This window comes from Bicyclus anynana, chromosome 27, assembly GCF_947172395.1.
Source record: "Bicyclus anynana chromosome 27, ilBicAnyn1.1, whole genome shotgun sequence".
Taxonomy (NCBI): Eukaryota; Metazoa; Arthropoda; class Insecta; order Lepidoptera; family Nymphalidae; genus Bicyclus; species Bicyclus anynana.
In genome coordinates, this window is record NC_069109.1 from 4218947 (window position 1) to 4237525 (window position 18579).

Below are 18579 nucleotides of genomic sequence, written 5' to 3' on the forward strand. Positions count from 1 at the left end.
TTTTTGCGAAAAAGAAGCTGGTGGCGGAATTTCGAATTAATGAATAAAAATTAGTTTATATTTTTGATAATTGATTTTTTTTTAATTTAAGAGGTCTACAATAAATTAAAAAATATTTTTCCAAAAAAATATTCCAGTATTACCAAAGAAAATGTAGATAAATAGTTCTTACTTCCTTTATTGTTTTTATTTAAGTACCTTTAGATTGTATGAGTATATTTATTATTCAATATATACTACATTTTCATGAATAAAAATATCATTCATTCATTCATTCATATTAATTATTATTTAACCTTATTTTCATTTTCTTTTTTTCTCGCCTATTTAACCCTATTTTAATTTTTTCTCCTTTTTCAGTTAATAATACTAATGTGTATGTTCTTTATTTGTGATATTTAGGTTATCTTTTATGTACAGTTCTACTTTATTTCATGCATTTTTTTTTAAAGTTATTACTACACTTATAGTTATTATAATTTAGTTACATTTTATTATTTTAGTTAGTAAGTGATTGTAAATAAACCTAATTAATAAATAAATATTCAGGAAATTAAGTTTAAAGTATTAATTACAAATAGAAAATTAAATATTTTATTCAAGTTATACAATGTTAAAATGAAATTTTAACAAAATGTAGTATTATGTACATTCCTCACAAGAACTGTCTTGTAATTTTTTTCATTTGTTTGTTTGCTCAAGCATCATGCAAAAACGACTGTGGATACTAAAACTAAAATGGACTATAAATAATAATAACAAAAAAAGTATTTACTGAATGATAAATTACAAACAGCTTTTTCTACCCGACTGCCAAGAAGGGTTGTCTTTCGCGCGTATCTTGTATGTAATGTACTATGTAATATTCTTTATTTAGTTACCACGTTCGCTGCAGCACTGATTTTTGTGTACTTTCCCCTGGGGTGGTACGAGGTTTTTTGACCTCGTACTAAAACAGTCAGAGGTGCGATACGAGGTCAATCGACCTCGTATCGCACCGCTGATAGGTACCTACGAGGTCTATTGACCTCGTCCCGCAGTGAATGTGATAACACAATTAAGTGCCATAAACTGTATTAAATTACAATTAAAATATGTTTTTTTTATTTTTAATTGGTTGTTTTATTTAGCAACTTTAACCCTTAATCGAACATTGGGAAAAAATTACCCACTTGTCACTAGAATTTGGCTACTGAAATCGCCCGGCAAATTAAAAAAAAATCTACTGATGTTTGTATACAAAAAGTAATAATATGTCTGGAAACTCTATATATTATATCAAAATATACAGGGTGCTTAGGAGTATTTTCCATAACTTCAACAAGTCCAACTGCATAACTAATTTTTTTTAACTAAAATTTTTTTTTTTATGTTTTCATTACAAAGTAATTCAAATAATGCCGACTATCCGTGTAACACGCCTTGTGTTTACGAATTACGGTAAAATAAGAAAATACGATGAGTTTACGAATAGGATAACATTGTAAGGTAAAATAAGGAAAAAAATTGTGTGTCAGCTCCGACGCACGGATGGAGTTTACTCTTTTCAATAGCAACGCCTGAAAAGTGAAAGGTGCGCAAGCGAGGTGCAGCGCTGCGTGCGCGCCCACCAACAGCGTGCACGTGCGTGCGGACGCGCTAGGCATGTGAACGCTGTTGGCGGCAGCGCACGGTGAAAGGTGCGCAGAATAGGTTGCGCACAAAAAAGGTAACGCTATGCGTTCATCGAATTTTACTGCCCATATTTTTTTCATAACGGAGGCTATATATGAAAAATCTATTCTTAAGGAGTGAACTCCAATAAGTTATGAAATGACATGCGTTACGTTTTTTGTGCGCAACCTATTCTGCGCACCTTTCACCGTGCGCTGCCGCCAACAGCGTGCACACACGTGCGCACCCATGTGCACGCTGTAGGCGGGCGCGCACGCCGCGGCCTGCTGCACCTCGGTTGCGCACCTTTCACTTTTAAGGCGCGAGTATTGAGACGTGCTTCGGGGTAACTTTTTGTTTCTTTTTAACATGCACACTTTTTTTTGTTGGTAAACAGTGCACATCGAGTAGGGCTTTAGTAATGCTTATGTTAAAGAAGACTAAATTTATAGAATTGTAAAATAACTAATAGACTTTATAATATACTTCACATTATATATTTTACTCTTACAATGATATAATCATTAAAATAAATTAGAAAGTTGCGCACTAAAGGTGCGCACCAAAAACGTGACACTTTTTCGTTAGTTCAGTTGGTTTTACCCCTCGGATTTTTCTCATACCGGGCGCCTTATATATAAAAAATCGATTCTTAAGGAGTAAACTCCAATAAAATATGTAATGTGTTGGTCTTTAGTATTTTCTTTTCACTACTTACTATACTAATGTTACATTATAGTTGATGATAATAGGGATGATGACAGTTTTTTAAATTGTATATAAATTAAGAGAATGCTAATAGTAAAGCAATTTTGTGAAAGGAACAGGGTATCTGCGATCATTACTTTCGGAGCTACAGGGATTTAAAGGGTCAGATTTGCGGCTCTGCCGCGGATCCCTGAAAAACGCCCCATACAAAATGCCACGAATTAATGACGTCGTAGGCAATGTAATGATCGTTAGATTTGTATGTCAAACTAAATTACTAATATCTTTGTTATTTGTGCGTTTATGTTTATAGTTCATGTATTAAAAAATGTCACATTTAATGTAAGGAAGCTAAAACTGTAAGAATTTTCATCTAATTACGATGAAAAAAATTTAATAGATTTTGAAATTTTATAATCTCAGTTATTTTGCAAATATCCAGACAATCTTTGCTTTTTATGTATAAATTAGTTAACATTGACCTTATTTACCCGAATGTATCATAAAAATCAATATATCAAACCTAGTCATCATCCCCATTGTGTAATTTCGTTGAAAACACTATGTTAGATGTTTGAAAAAACGAAAATACGATGAAAAACGATGTAGTGACTTTTATATTATGTTGAGTTATTATGTAACTCGGTGTACTTGAATGGTACACCGAGTTACATAATAACCCTGCTGTTACACATAAAAACATTAATTTATTTGTACACGAAGATTTATTTATTTATTTTATTTATTTATTTATTATTCAACAAACAACACATTTAAATTAAGCCTAACCATAGTGCAACACAAACCACAGTTGGTTTTACTGTGCACTGGTTATTATTGCATAATACAATATTTAGGAACAAACAGAACATTATTAACAAACAGAAGAGGATAAATAAACAGATTAACAAACAGAAGAGGATAAATACCAAGAATAATCATTATAGGGTAGTTAAATAAAAGTGTGAGTGAACCGGTGCTGCGACGCTACACAGGCTGTCCCAAAAAATGATTCTTTAGTTTCCGCTTATGTACGTTCGTGAAAATATTTTCGTTAATTATCAATATTATAGTTCGTGAATTATCAAATCATGCTTCGTTGATCAAACTGTACATGAATGCTGCAGCTTTGGCCATCTTTTCAGAATACCGGCGCGCGTCTGGTGAGTCGAGCGCTTCGTTGATTCTCTTCAGAACAGATGCTGTTTCTATCTCGTAGGTTACCGGTTTTATGGCGGTTTTGGGTTTTAGCGATTCGGGTTCTATGGAACAGGAAACAAGACATGTTTTTACTACTACTAGACTAGCTGACACAGCGCGGATTCACCCGCGTGGTTCCCGTCCCCGTAGGAGTACGGGAATAATATATAGCCTATAGCCTTCTTCGATAAATGGGCTATCTAACAGTGAAAGAATTTTTCAAATCGGACCAGTAGTTCCTGAGATTAGTGCGTTCAAGCAAACAAACAAACTCTTCAGCTTTATAATATTAGTATAGATTAGTATAGATAATGATAATATAAAAAACTTGAGAGGTGTCAAGGGACACTCGAATGGAACGAAGTTCGCTATAGCTATCATCGCTATCGATATCGCATCCCATCAAATCTTCGAACATTCAACTGTTGTGGTTGGGGGCCTTTTGGGGTAGGGGGCCTTTTAAGTTCAGGGGGCTTCTAGGGGTCAAGGGGCCTTTAGTGGTCAAGGGGCGATTTGGGGTCACGGGGCCTTTTGGTGTCGGAGGGCCTTTGTGGTTGGGTGGTTAAAAAGTGTCGTTACAATTTTTGGTCTTAATTTTTTCCGTCTAGTCCCCTTTCGCAACGCGGGATAAGGTACTTCTACATGCCCTACTACATGCCCTATTTAATCGCCTCAAAAAAAAACCTCATAACTTGTCTTTTCTTAACCAATTTTGAAAAGAAACTGGAAGTAAGTCTGGAAGTTTCAAACAAAAAAAATATGTTTGAAAGAGTTGGTATACTTTCAGATTGCTGGTCCCATTTAATTTTGCTTGAAAATCGGCTCTGCAATTTTGTGTTTTGGCTCTAATGAGCTAATGACCTTAAACATCTTAGTTTCTAAACTTACTAGTATTATAGTTCTCCGTTTTAGATTGAAAGTTACGACGCTGGAGATCTGTGTTTATAAAATCCATCACCGATGTTTTAATATCAGTCAAAATGTTCGCAAGCTTGATGTAATCACTGACTCCATATTCTCTTCCGCCATGTTGGTTACCGCCATTTGCATCTGTGTTTACGTTTAGAAATATCATCATCATCATCATCATGTCAGACGATGGACGTTCACTGCAGGACATGGGCCTTTTGTAGGCACTTCCAAACATCACGATACTGAGCCGCCTGCATACAGCGAATGTCTGCGACTCGCTTGATGTCGTCAGTCCACCTGGTGGGGGTCATACAGGGTTCCCAACTTAGGGGTTTTCCCCCCAGATTTAGGGGGCAAATAAGTGAAATGGGATTTTTTTAGGGGTCTGAAATTTTTAGGGGTATTTTCAGGGATTTATTGACTCTTTAATATTTTTAAATTGATGATAATTTTAATATTTCTTTCTTGACCTAGCGACTTATAACGACATCTAATACGTTATTCTACAACCACTCTGAGGCAACTGGCGGCAATTTTCATCAAATAAAAAAAATTGTTAAATTTATTCATTGTCAACATGTATGATTTCAAAAAATCTGAATCTTCAGATAAAGACGAAATATTTTGTCTGTATTAAATATAGACTTTTGAAACATATTACAACATATTATTTCTAAATTATTATGAATTTATATTTTTAGGGGGATAACTCAATAATTAAGGCGATTTTAGGGGTTTTTTGTTTTTAACTTTACGGGTAAATATTTTGGAGAGTTGGTAACACTGGGGTCATACTGTGCTTACTAGTGCGGGGTCGCCATTCAATTGGCTTACTGAAATTCTACAGAACATTTTAGCGATTAATTATGAGATGATTTCTTTCAAAACAAGTAAAAAGTTAATCGCGCTTGTAACTCGAGAACTTAAAATATAAGAGTTTTATTTTGTAACTTTGGGACTCTCCCATTCCATTGCATTACGCATTGATCGTTAGATTTTCGAATTAGTAATTAACTAACCTACTAACTAACTAAGCTTCCTTATCCGACGTGCAGCTTGTTGAGTATTTCTAAAGTTAGTTTTTTTTTTTAGTCGATCTAAACGTACCCACTAATATTTAGGGCTTATACTTGGTGGAGGTACTCAATCGAAATCGGTAAATTTTTAGAGATCGCTATACGTTTCCAGTGACCCTGTAAACTCAATCTTAGCTCGTTTTCTTCAAAAAATTACAGACAATTTTGTTTGTTGGCTAGATCGTAATTTTATGAAGTACCAAATTGGTATACGAATAGAGAAAAAAAAAATTGTTTGTGAATTTAAAATAACAACATTTTACTAATGGAAGAACAGTGTTTTACCAATTTGGTACTTCAAAAAATTACAGATAATTTTATTTGTTGGCTAGATCGTAATTTTATGAAGTACCAAATTGGTATACCAATAGAGAAAAAAAAGATTTTGTTTGTGAATTTATGCGATACTAGCGGACGCCCGCGATTTCGTCTGCGTGAAGGTAGATGTAAACTTTTAACTACCCCTACCCTGCCCTACCCTACTCCTTCCCTACCCTACCCTACCCTACCCTTCCCCTACCCTACCCATTAAGGCTGCACACGCGACGGAAGCTTAAAAAATGAAGTAACTTCTCCCGTTTTCCCAACGTTTCCCTTCACTGCTCTGCTCCTATTGATCATAGTGTGATGGAAAGTATACTATAACCTTCCCAGGAGTATGAAGAATAATTGTACCAAGTTTCGTTAAAATCCGTCGAGTAGATTTTGTTTCTATAAAGAACATACAGACAGACAGACAAAAATTTTACTGATTGCATTTTTGGCATCAGTATCGACCACTAATCACCCCCTGATAGTTATTTTGGAAATATATTTCATGTACAGAATCGACCTCTCTACAGATTTACTATAAGTATAGATTAGTTCATATGTAATTAGTCTGAGAATGAGTCTCATTACTTTAGTACCCTTTGTTTACCTAATTACCTACCACTTGTTTTGATAGCAAACAGAACGTTCTCCAAATCCTCATTGTTTTGCGTTTTGAAGTTAAATTGTTTGTAGTTTTGCTTGCGTGCGGATTCCGCCATTTTGTGTTGTTTGGCGGGAATGACTTTGTGAATGAGAGTGTCTACGTTTGAATGATTATCTCCTTTACGTACTTGGAGGAGCACGAAGGAGTTAGCAAGATTTATGGATGCTAAAACTGAAAATTATAAGATTATAGCTTAGCGTGATAGCCCAGTGGATATGACCTCTGCCTCCGATTCCGGAGGGTGTGAGTTCGAATCCGGGGCATGGAAACCTGCATACCAGAGAATTATCTTCATTCTCTGCGTGTGTGAAGTCTGCCAATCCGCATTGGGCCAGCGTGGTGGACTATTGGACTAACCCCTCTCATTCTGAGAGGAGACTCGAGCTCAACAGCGAGCCGTATATGGGTTGATAACGACGAAGTTCGTTGATGACGCTCAAATGATTTGCGGGTGACAGGGGGGAAGGACTTCGCGGGTGTGTAGTCGAACGCGCGAGGCATTGAGTGTTACGAACGAATTGGCAAAGGTGTCTTCATCATCATTAACAACCCATATTCGGCTCACTGCTGAGCACGAGTCTCCTATCAGAATGAGAGGGGTTAGGCTAATAGTCCACCACGCGGGCCCAATGCGGATTGGAAGAGCAGTCACACACGTAGAGAATTAAGAAAATTCTCTGGTATGCAGGTTTCCTCACGATGTTATTCCTTCACCGTTTGAGACACGTGATATTTAATTTCTTAAAATGCACTGAAAAGTGTAGGTGCCTCGGACCGGATTCGAACCAACGCCCTCCGTATCGAAGGCAGACATATTCACTAGGCTATTACGGCTCTAAGAATGTTTTAAGTTGGGATTTTTGAGGAATGAAGGAGCCACACTTAGCTCATTATAAGGAAATTTGTCAGCTTAAGTTCATACTATAATTTACAAAATATTCTAAACTAACGGACGTCCGCGACTTCGTCCGCCCTTAGACCTCTTTAATCCAGCCCTTACAGTGGTATCGCTGTAAAAATGGAGTAACTTCTCCCGTTTTCCCAACATTTCCCTTCACTGCTCAGCTCCTGTTGATCGTAGCGTGATGAAAAGTATACTATAACCTGCCCAGGAGTATGAAGAATAATTGTACCAAGTTTCGTTAAAATCCGTCGAGTAGTTTTTGTTTCTATAAGGAAAATACAGACTGAGAGACAAGACAAAATTTAACTGATTGTATTTTTGGCATCAGTATCCATCACTAATCACACTGATAGTTATTCTGGAAATATATTTCATGTACAGAATTGACCTCTCTACAGATTTATTATATGTACCTACCTATAGATAAAAGTAACGAAATTACTTACCAAAAATAAAATGAGCTACTTTCATGTTCACCTAACTGTAATAAAACGGTTTTCATACTTAAAATTAATTTGCAATTATAAACATCGATTAAACGTAATGGGTTATCGATTTATATTTTTTTTATTGTCCATTAATTAATGGCAAATTATACTGAATTTGTGGACGCCCGTGAGTTTGTTCGCGTGAAAAATAACTTTCAACCACTATTTCGTCGTCATCAACCCATATTCAGCTCACTGCTGAGCTCGAGTCTCCTCACAGAATGAGAGGGGTAAGGCCAATAGCCCAACACTCTGGCCCAATGCGGATTGGCAGACTTCACACACGCAGAGAATTAAGAAAATTCTCTGGTATGCAGGTTTCCTCACGATGTTTTCCTTCACCGTTTGAGACACGTGATATTTTTTTTCTTAATTAAAAAGCACACAACTAAAAAGTTGGAGGTGCATGCCCCGGACCGGATTCGAACCCACACCCCCCGGAATCGGAGGCAGAGGTCATATCCACTGGGCTATCACGGCTCACTATTTCACCCCCTTCTATTTATATTTTCGCATGTTTTATATATGTCACCGTTAAATTGTAAAATACGTTAGTTTATAATCTTACTCGTGATATTGTAATCTGCCGTCATATTGTGAACTGAACATACTGATTACAATTTAACGTGTTATTTTTCGGTATATTATAATCTATTGAAGTGAAACCGTTAAATTGTCAATCAGAGGGCCTAGTGGCAGTTTGATACTGTTACCGTCACGTAACGTAAACGCGAATTTCTAAGGAATTGAAACAGCGCCATCTAGTAGCACTACTGCACAACTGTTTCAATTCCACATAAATTCCTCGCCCCTCAGTCCGTTACCTGGGATGCTACATCGACGCCAGCCTAAATATGATCCGCATGGTGGACCACACTGTGTGTCAGGCTGCGGCGGCCAGGTCGATGTTGCACCAGGTACTAACATCCCGACTCCCACTGAGGACCAAGCTGAAGATCATCAGCACCTATGTCCGCTCCCGTCTCACGTACGCGGCGCCAACCTGGTACGCCCTGTGCTCCGCGTACCAGAAGAACCGGCTCCAGGTCCAGCAGAACAAGTGCTTGCGCCTTGCCGCCGGAGCTCCAAGGTACGTCAGGAATGACGTCATACACCGAGACACCAGGACGCCCGCCGTGGAAGAATTCGTCCGGAATCTAGCGCACCGTATGTTCGTGCGCGCAGATAACGGACCATACCAACACCTCCATGGCATCGCACCCCACCGCGAGAGACCGCCGAACGGGCGTCCCCTACCTCGCGAGCTCCTTCTAGTGGCCCAACCTGCAGGCGCAGACGCTTACGGCGACGAAGATGGCGACGAGATGGATGACGCACATACCGGACTTGACACCGCCCCAGCGCAGGATAGCGAGTAATTGCAGTCCGCGCGGGGCACTTTGATTGACATCGTCTACTACCCTTAGGCCGAAAGGTCTCAGCCCCGAAAGGGACTGGAAGAACATGACCGGGGGAACAAGATCCCCCGCGCCTTACCCGGGCAAGGAGGCGTAGCCTCGAGGCCCGTACCCCCACCTGGATTTTTGTCCGGGAGGAGATGACCTGCCTGAAATTCGCGTTTACGTCAACGTGATAGTAACAGTATGAAAATATTGAAACCTCCCACTAGGCACACTGGATGAATTTACCATAGAGTTACTAAAATATTACAGCGCGTATAATAAAAATGGTAAAAAATGACAATGGACAAATCAAAGTAAAAAGAAAAAGATAGGAAATTGGAGGGGTGGCCATTGCGTTTCTTATTTATTTGAAACAATTTTAAACACTGTTCTTCCATTAGTAAAATGTTGTTATTGTTAAGTATAATGGGGATGATGACTAGGTTTGAATGTATTGATTTTTATGATACATTCGAGTAAATAAAATGTTAACTAATTTATACATAAAAAGCAAAGATTGTCTGGATATTTGCAAAATAAATGATATTATAAAATTTCAAAATCTATTAAAAATCTTTTATCGTTGAAAATTCATACAGTTTTAGCTTCCTTACATTAAATGTGACATTTTTTAATATATGAACTATAAACATAAACGCACAAATAACAAAGATATTAGTAATTTTGTTTGAACGCACATACAAATGTAACGATCATTGCCAACGACGTCACTAGTTCGTGCCATTTTGTATGGAGCGTTTTTCAGGGATCTGCGGCAGCGCCGCAAATCTGACCCTTTAAATCCCTGTAGCTCCGAAAGTAATGATCGCAGATACCCTGTTACTTTTACAAAATTGCTTTACTATTAGAGTACTCTTAATTTATATACAATTTAAAAATCTGTCATCATCCCTATTTTGTCAAATTAGCGGGTTCACTTCGATAGATTATATACCATACCGAAGGCAGAAGTCATATCCACTGGGCTATCAGCTTGTAAACGTAAGTAGATTTTAATAAAACATGACTTAGGTATTTCAAAATATCTTTATTTCCAAGTCAGTACATTTTCAAAATTAATTACAGTTTTTTTTCACCCTTAAAGCTATTGACGACTTGTAAGTGGAGCAGTGTTGAACAAAAATCTAACCTATAAAGCTGAAGATTTCTTTTTAAACAAAAAAAAAAATTAAGAATTTGTTTGATAGTTCTAATCCCAATCGTGTCAACGGTTAAGACATGAAAGTGTAAAACTAAATAAGAATATGTGAATATTATTTACGTTACACTTTAAAGTCAGCCATTGACGGTCAATTATTCTCACGTTTTTGCAGCGCAAACAACAGCGAAGACGTTTCATAAGTCGAACCGTAATGCACGCAGCGACCAATACACGATCAGTTATAGTCGTGGGTGCTGCAGAAACGTGAGAATAATTGATCGCCAATGGCGTGCCTAAAATATACAGGGTGCTCGGGAGTATTTCCCATAACTCTGGGGTGTATATTCTTTACCGAAAATTAATTTAAAATGTTCAAGAACCTTGTGTTCTAAAATTAATATTTTTGGGGTAAATTATTTTTGTAAATAGATCTTAAAATGTGTCCCTTATACGTATCTTTATAATTATGACGTAGCCAAGTTTTACGTATTTTAAAATGCAAGGATAGATAAAGGCGTGTGTTACATGGATAGTCTGAATTATTTGAATTACTTTGTATGAAAACATAAAAAGGTTCTATTTTTTAGTTAAAAGATATTGGTTATGCAGTTCGGCTCCTATGAGTGGGCTCGTTAAAACCTTGAAGTTATGGCAAAAACTCCCGAGCACCCTGTATATATATTTTTTAATTAATATAATTGTTTTTTCTCATAATATGTAACCTCTACGCCACTTACAGTCAAACCGAGAAGTGACTTTAATAAATTAAATTTTATATTAATTTACAGAAAATATTTAATTTATACAAACGATTTGTCCGCAGCAATTTATTAAAAAAAAAAAATCTAAAAGAAACATTAAAGTATAAAACTGGTTTGCCTACAGTCTGCCATTTTGAAATTCTATATTTTCAAAAGTTATTTCGAAAATTATATTGATAAACAAATATTATCGGATATAAAATTATTTAGTACCCTAGAGATCTCGAAATAAACTGAATACAAAAAAAATAGTCAAATTGTTAAATAACATAACTCTTTTGAAACTTTCTAGAATATAACAATATAATTAATCAAAAAATTTAAATAAAAAAAAAATATATCTAAATAATTAATTTAATTAAAATAAAATCAATATTTATACAGGTTGATTGGTTATTTTCAAAAGTTTTAATTTTATATTTTGTTCTAAATAATAACTGCCAACAAAAATAACTGTTTAATTTTATGTTTCTTCTTAGAGAGGCGTATTTAGAACTCTCGTGGCTTCAATTTTAAGTTTGCAACATTAATTATCACCATTATTTTATAATAATGTAAAAAGAAAACTAATATATTAAAGTTTGAAATGAATCTACTCGTATTATTCTTACTGACTTGACTTAAAAAAAATCGAAATAAATAAAAACTTAAAAAAATACATTATATAACCAATCAGCCTGTATAGGACATATAATTTATTAAAGCAAAATTAAGCACCAGTACTAAACTAAGTATTATTAACTAAGGGAATTAAATTAAGTAATATTTACAAAATATATTATTGATAAAAAGCACCAATTCGTATTAATACTAATGGTTGAAAATTAAATAGTTTCCGGAATCATTGCAATAGTCCACAGAATAGAGAATGATCCAGATTGAGTCTAGATGCCGCGCGGTGACGAAGAAGTGACACTTCGTACTGACTTCAGAATATATTATCTTTTGAATTTGCATTTGTTTTGGCTGTTTCACTGTCGTGTTCTGTGCGCTCTATCTGTGTATTATTCTTTAATCTGTGTGTATATCTAGTCAATAGTACACATGTCTAGTCTCAGAATCAGTATACATTGCACAAAGATTAAAGAATAATATGCAGATAGAGCATACGGTACACGGCAGCGATGCAGCCATTCCATTCTCGAGTCTTTAAGTATTTTAAAAACTGTTCATAAAACCTAAAAAAAAACAAGATGGAGTATTTTTTAAAGTTATTGATTATTATAATTCATTTACGTAATTCTGTGCCTATTGACAACTTCGTGGATATCATATAGTAGGTAGTTGACAGTTGTCAGTTCATTTGATGTTAATTTTAATAGGTTGATAATAATGACCAAATTAGTGAATAGGCCAGCGTGTGTTGTTATTTATTATGCGGTGATCACTTGACATCTGGTGAAATGTTTGCAATCATTTGATCTTAGCTGGGCACCGTTAATCAAATAGTTAACTTAGTTAATCGTTAATCCGCTACAAAAAAAGTTAACTTCGTGAAGAATTAACGCAACTTAACGTTAATCCGATAACATGACTGTGTAATATTACATTTTTTATATCATTGTATGATCACCATTGGAAAAATAAGGATGAGCACCGGGGAAAAGTGCCATAATTTGTTTTTTGTTGATTTTATCTATATTTAACATAAATATAGCAATTTGTTGATTTCTTTGAAAAAAAAAATCATTCATCATTTCTTACTTGTCTGAACCTGCTTTTCGCGTCGCGCGGTAAATAGTAGGCATTGGATTAACGATTAACGGACTTCTGGATATTAACGGAAGTTAACATGTCCGTCAACATTTTTAAAAGTTAACTTAAAAGTTAATCCGTTAATCAAAATGTTAACTTCTATAATTAACGATTAACGGATTAACGAGTTAATGCCCAGCTATGCATTTGATGAATGTTTGTTTGCTAGCTACTATAGCGATAAAAAAAATAGCTTTGCGTTTCTTAAATTCGAATACGAAAAATCATTTAAAAGTAATAGTATAAATAAATTAAAAGTAATATGTATGGCATTTAAGTATACAATTAATTAAGTCTTATCATAACTTATTTTAAAAAAATAACATTAAAAAAGCTAAATCTAAGATTATCTAATAAAATAATAAACTAATTAAAAAACATATAAATCTATTTTATCTATGGTAGGTAACCAAATAAAAAATAAATCTTTCGAAAAAAAATAATGAAGTCAGATCTTTTAAAATAATCTTAAAGTTACTTAATAATAATGCCGCAAGGATTTCTCAGGTTTTCGGGTAATATTAAATAAAATTCCTATACAATAGACAGATTTTTCCGCCATAAATCTTTTTTTTTAACACAAAATGACGGTTCTAAGTACATTTTTAAATTATTCACGGCCCTACAATACAATACAGTACAATGACTACAATATTGTCCAAAACAGGGTAACTGAGAGAAAAATACATTGGTCGTCTTTTATCTAATTAAAACACAGATATTATCATTAAAAGATACATATTTATAATATATAAATCATAGCCAATATTACCAAAAACAAAATTACATACATATTTTAGTAAAGTTAAGTAACTCTTTTTTTTTATAAAATTTTATTTTTGTGATAAAATTTTAAGTTTGTACATAAAGTATCAAGTTTTAGTGATACTTGATAACTGTAAATCAACATCAAAGATTAGTTGCATTTGATTGTTTTTTTAACATAACATATACACAGATAATAATCGGTTATTGTTGATAAATGCATAGATACCACAGATGCAATACCATAGTAAAAATAAGGCTCGGAGGAAAGTGTTGTATTTTCTGAGGGAAACGAAACAAAGAGTATTAGATTAATGTTATTATGTATCTATGTTAAAAAGTTAATTTTATTTTATTTCATTGAAAAATACCTATCTATTAAATACAATTTAGTCCTTTCTTAGATTTAAATTACGAGACACAATTTAGTGCTATACAATATAAGCTGAGTATGCCATACATGGCTTTGGTATACAGATTAAAAACAAAAATATCCAATCAACGTTTCCCGCCATCACATACAATAGGCTAGTGAACATTTTTTTTAAATGGTCTTAAATAGTTCATTCTCGATCTACTAGACTGAATTTTTTTTTTCATATTTTTTTGAGACGCGATTACATGAAAATTTTAGTTTTTAAATATGTTTTTGACAATAGGAGCCAAAACGCCTGTCGGCCATGACAGTCTGTATTTCAACTGTTTCATGACGTCACTATAATAATCCCATACAAATGGAGCGTTTGACAAAAATATTAGCTAACAATAATAGTTTGACGTTTACATCAAGTGTGTTAGTGACGTCACAAAATGGACGACAGCGTTTTTGACGTTTGGATAATTTAATAAAAGTACGTGATATTTAAATTACGTTTTATAAGAAATCCTTAACTTTTATTAATTGAAATCGATATATTTCGGACCCTTATTCCATGTACTACACGAAATTAATATTGTTTATATTAAATTTGATATGAGTCAACTACCCTATTGTTAAGCGTAATTAAGATGGCGGATAACAAAAGATGGCCGCCAAGTGAGTTTGGTCAGCTTTGCAAGCTAGAGTTTGGCTAGTGAAAATAAAGACTGAAATCGACTGGCAAATGTAAAACAAAATGGTGGTCGTACCCAAGACAATATTGTAAATATTTAAATAACTCAAGTTTGATAATTGCAATTGAATTTATTTCAATATACATATTGAAAAACATTAAATAATGTTTTCACACACCTTTTTTCAATACTATTAGTAGAAATATTTTTTAAATTGCCGGGCGATTTTAGTTCCTACTTTAATTAGCCAAACTCTAACACATCGTTTTGGTACAGATTGTAACTGAAACGTGTATGTCAAACCATATATAGTATATTTTTTACTGGCTTTATGGTTCTAAGTTCTAGCCTTTTGAGCCTATATGTCCGGCTTTATATTCCACAGATTAAAACCAAAAATATCCAATCACCTTTTCCCGCCATCAAATACAATAAGTGAGCGTTATCAAAATGGCGGACATCAACAAAATGACTGCCGAGTATGTTTGGTCAGCTTTGCACGATAATACGTCATTTGGATACAGATTCTAATTGTAATCAAAGATGTACAGGATACCCAGCTGTTACACAGATTAAAACCAAAAATAAACAATCAACTGTTCCCGCCATCACATACAATTGGTGAGCGTAATCAAAATGGCGGACATTAACAAAATGGCTGCCGAGTACGTTTGGTCAGCTTTGCACGCTAATACGTCGTTTGGATACAGATTCTAATTGTAATCAAAGATGTACAGTATACCCAGCTGTATATTACACAGATTAAAACTAAAATCAAACAATCAACTGTTCCCGCCATCACATACAATTGGTGAGCGTAATCAAAATGGCGGACATCAACAAAATGGCTGCCAAGTGTGTTTGGTCAGCTTTGCACGCTAACACGTCATTTGGATACAGATTCGGTGGGGGCGCTTCCTCGCCGCCTTTGCAGTATTCACCGCGAGACTGAAAAATAAATTGATTTTTTGAGTAAATCCTTGCATCTATAATATAAAAATAAATCGCAAAATGAGCTGGTAAGCACATGATGACATGATGAAGCTGGTAAATATATGAAATAATATATTTGGTAGTATTGGGTATCGGATAACCATGTAATCAAAGAGAGTGGTGGGCAAAGAGTTCAAATAGTCCAGCCAGTTTAGCCTGGAAATGGAATTAATTCAAATTTTTTATACCAAAAACCAATATTTTTGATAATAAAGTTTATAAAAAATAATGCGACGATGCAAATTAAACAAAATAGTGTTAATATTGTGTCCTATTAGTTATTGAATTTGCAGATTTTTTCGTTATGTGGAAATTGTTTATTTATAAAAAAAACTAATATGTCTCGAAAACTCGATATGTCCTCCATTTCATGAATGATCATGAAATGGAGGACATATCGAAAGTTAGGCGAATTTTCAGCTTAACTAAACAAATGTTCCTAAAACAATTTCACTCATTTCAAAAAAAGCTACATACTTGATACAAGTTATATAATGTTGTTTTCTATTAGCATATGAAATTGCAGCACCGTTGCTTTTTTCTCTCAAAGTTATTAATAATAACCCTTTTTCACGTTTTTACCCCCTAGGATGCTGCAACATTTTATAGTTTCTAGTTTTAGCGTTATAAACAACATATCCAAAAGTAGCGACTTCGAATTAATTCCATTTCCAGGCTAAACTGACTGGACTAAAGACATATTGACTCACCGCAAATTCAGCGCCAATTCTGTAAGCGTTTTAAAATTTTGGGCAAAATGTGAAAATTCATATTTTGGGCAAATATGTGAAGATTTACATATTTTGGGCAAATAGGTAACAATTCTCGTACTTTGGGCAAATATGTGCAATAACTTATTTGGAATATTGTCGTACTTTGGGAATCTGAAAGAGAGTGGTGGGCAAAGAGCTCAAGAACCGCATTATTGAGTAACTCACCGCAAATTCAGCGCCACACATCTCGCGGCATGGTGGGCACACAACCCCGCCCCGGTGCAGCCAGTCGGACTGCACGATCCTCACTTGCAGCACTTGATTCGCGAAGTAGCATGTATACGTGTAGTTGCCCACCTGTGGGATACGAGTGGGATTTCACATCATCATTGACAACCTCTCTGTAAGTTTTTGAGGAAGACGAGGGTAAAGCCGATCGTCCACCGGCGACTGAACTAATTGAAACTAAACTCAGTGATCTAAGCTAGGCTAAACTAGAATGACGGTCTCCGTGGCGCAGTGGTATGCGCGGTGGGTTTACATAACGGAGGTCCTGGGTTCGATCCCCGGCTAGGCAGATTGAGATTTTCTTAATTGGTTCAGGTCTGGTTGGTGGAAGGCTTCGGCCGTGGCTAATTACCACCCTACCGACAAACACGTACGCACGATGTCGTGTATAAAACCGAACTTCCTAACAAGTTAGCCCGCTTCCATCTTAGTTCACTTACCATCAGGTGAGATTGTAGTCAAGGGCTAACTTGTAAAAAAAAAACAAACTGGCATTTTAAGGGAGCTCTTTACACGACGAAAATTATCGCAACAATGATAGATCGATTATATAGCAACAGTTTTTATAAACGCGTTAGATCGTTGATTCTTGATCTTTGATAGAGGGGTAACGTTTAGCTAATACACTTCGTAGCAAAAAAACATCATACCACAATTCTTAAGCGGCCACTCTCACATTTGTACTTGTAGCAGCCCGACCCCCAGTGTTGCCATTCGCGGATCTGAAACATAATATTACAATCTTAACTGCTGAACGGAATATGGCACTTACGTATAAATAGTATTTTGGAGTACAATAAAATATACATTTGCACTGAAGAGATTGATTAAACACTAGATTATTCATCATCATTATCAACCCATATTCGGCTCACTGCTGAGCTCGAGTCTCCTCTCAGAATGAGAGGGGTTAAGCTAATGGTCCACCACGCTGGCCCAATGCGGATTGGCAGACTTCACACACACACAATTAAAAAAATTCTCTGGTATGCAGGTTTCCTCACGATGTTTATCTTTCACCGTTTGAGACACGTGACATTTAATTTCTTAAATCGCACAGAACTGAAAAGTTGGAGGTGCATACCCCGGACGGGATTCGAACCTGTGTTCTCCGGAATCGGAGGCAGAGATCATATTCACTGCTATCACGGCTATCATACATAGATAGTAATATGATGAATCAACCTTATTGTATAAAGGAGATGGAAATAAAATATTTATTTCGTTTAATTAAATGAATCAATGAATAAAATGAAATAATGATTGGAAAGAAAAGTGGGATGGGTATACTTCATGCTATAACCAGGGTAGTACGATTTATTTGGCACACCGTGTACTTACTTGTCTACACGACTTCTGTTCCCAGACTCGGTCACTGTGGTCGAAGCATTTGGAATGTGGCCCGTAGTTTTCCAATGCGAAGTTCACTTCGCTGTCTGAAACGAAAGATATACAAACATAATAATAATATCATCATTATCAACCCATAGAGCTCGAGTCTCCTCTCAGAATGAGAGGTTAGGCCAATAGTCCACCACGCTGGCCCAATGCGGATTGGCAGACTTCACACACGCAGAGAATTAAGAAAATTCTCTGGTATGCAGGTTTCCTCACGATGTTTTTCCTTCACCGTTTGAGACACGTGATATTTAACACATAGGTTGCCTAGTTAAATTATGGCCGGACAGTATTGAATGATTTTTTTATTTATTTAATCTTTTTCCCGAATATATCGACAGATTACTTTACTTTAGTTAATGTATCACCGT

General features: G+C 35.3%; 1 protein-coding gene across 2 annotated transcripts in view; it reads right to left on the bottom strand.

Annotated features, from left to right (window-relative positions):
• Positions 1-10348: 10348 nt before the first annotated feature.
• The window catches only part of LOC112050685 (leishmanolysin-like peptidase), a 117031-nt gene continuing 108800 nt past the window's right edge, over positions 10349-18579 (bottom strand). For both annotated transcript variants that reach the window (XM_052890420.1, XM_052890421.1), the window contains exons 15-18: positions 18152-18246; positions 17461-17532; positions 16748-16879; positions 10349-15764 (exon numbers count right to left, since the gene is read on the bottom strand). In XM_052890420.1, the coding sequence (XP_052746380.1) occupies positions 15615-15764; positions 16748-16879; positions 17461-17532; positions 18152-18246 (449 nt within the window). In that variant the 3' untranslated portion in view covers positions 10349-15614. The remainder of the gene's footprint in view (positions 15765-16747; positions 16880-17460; positions 17533-18151; positions 18247-18579) is intronic.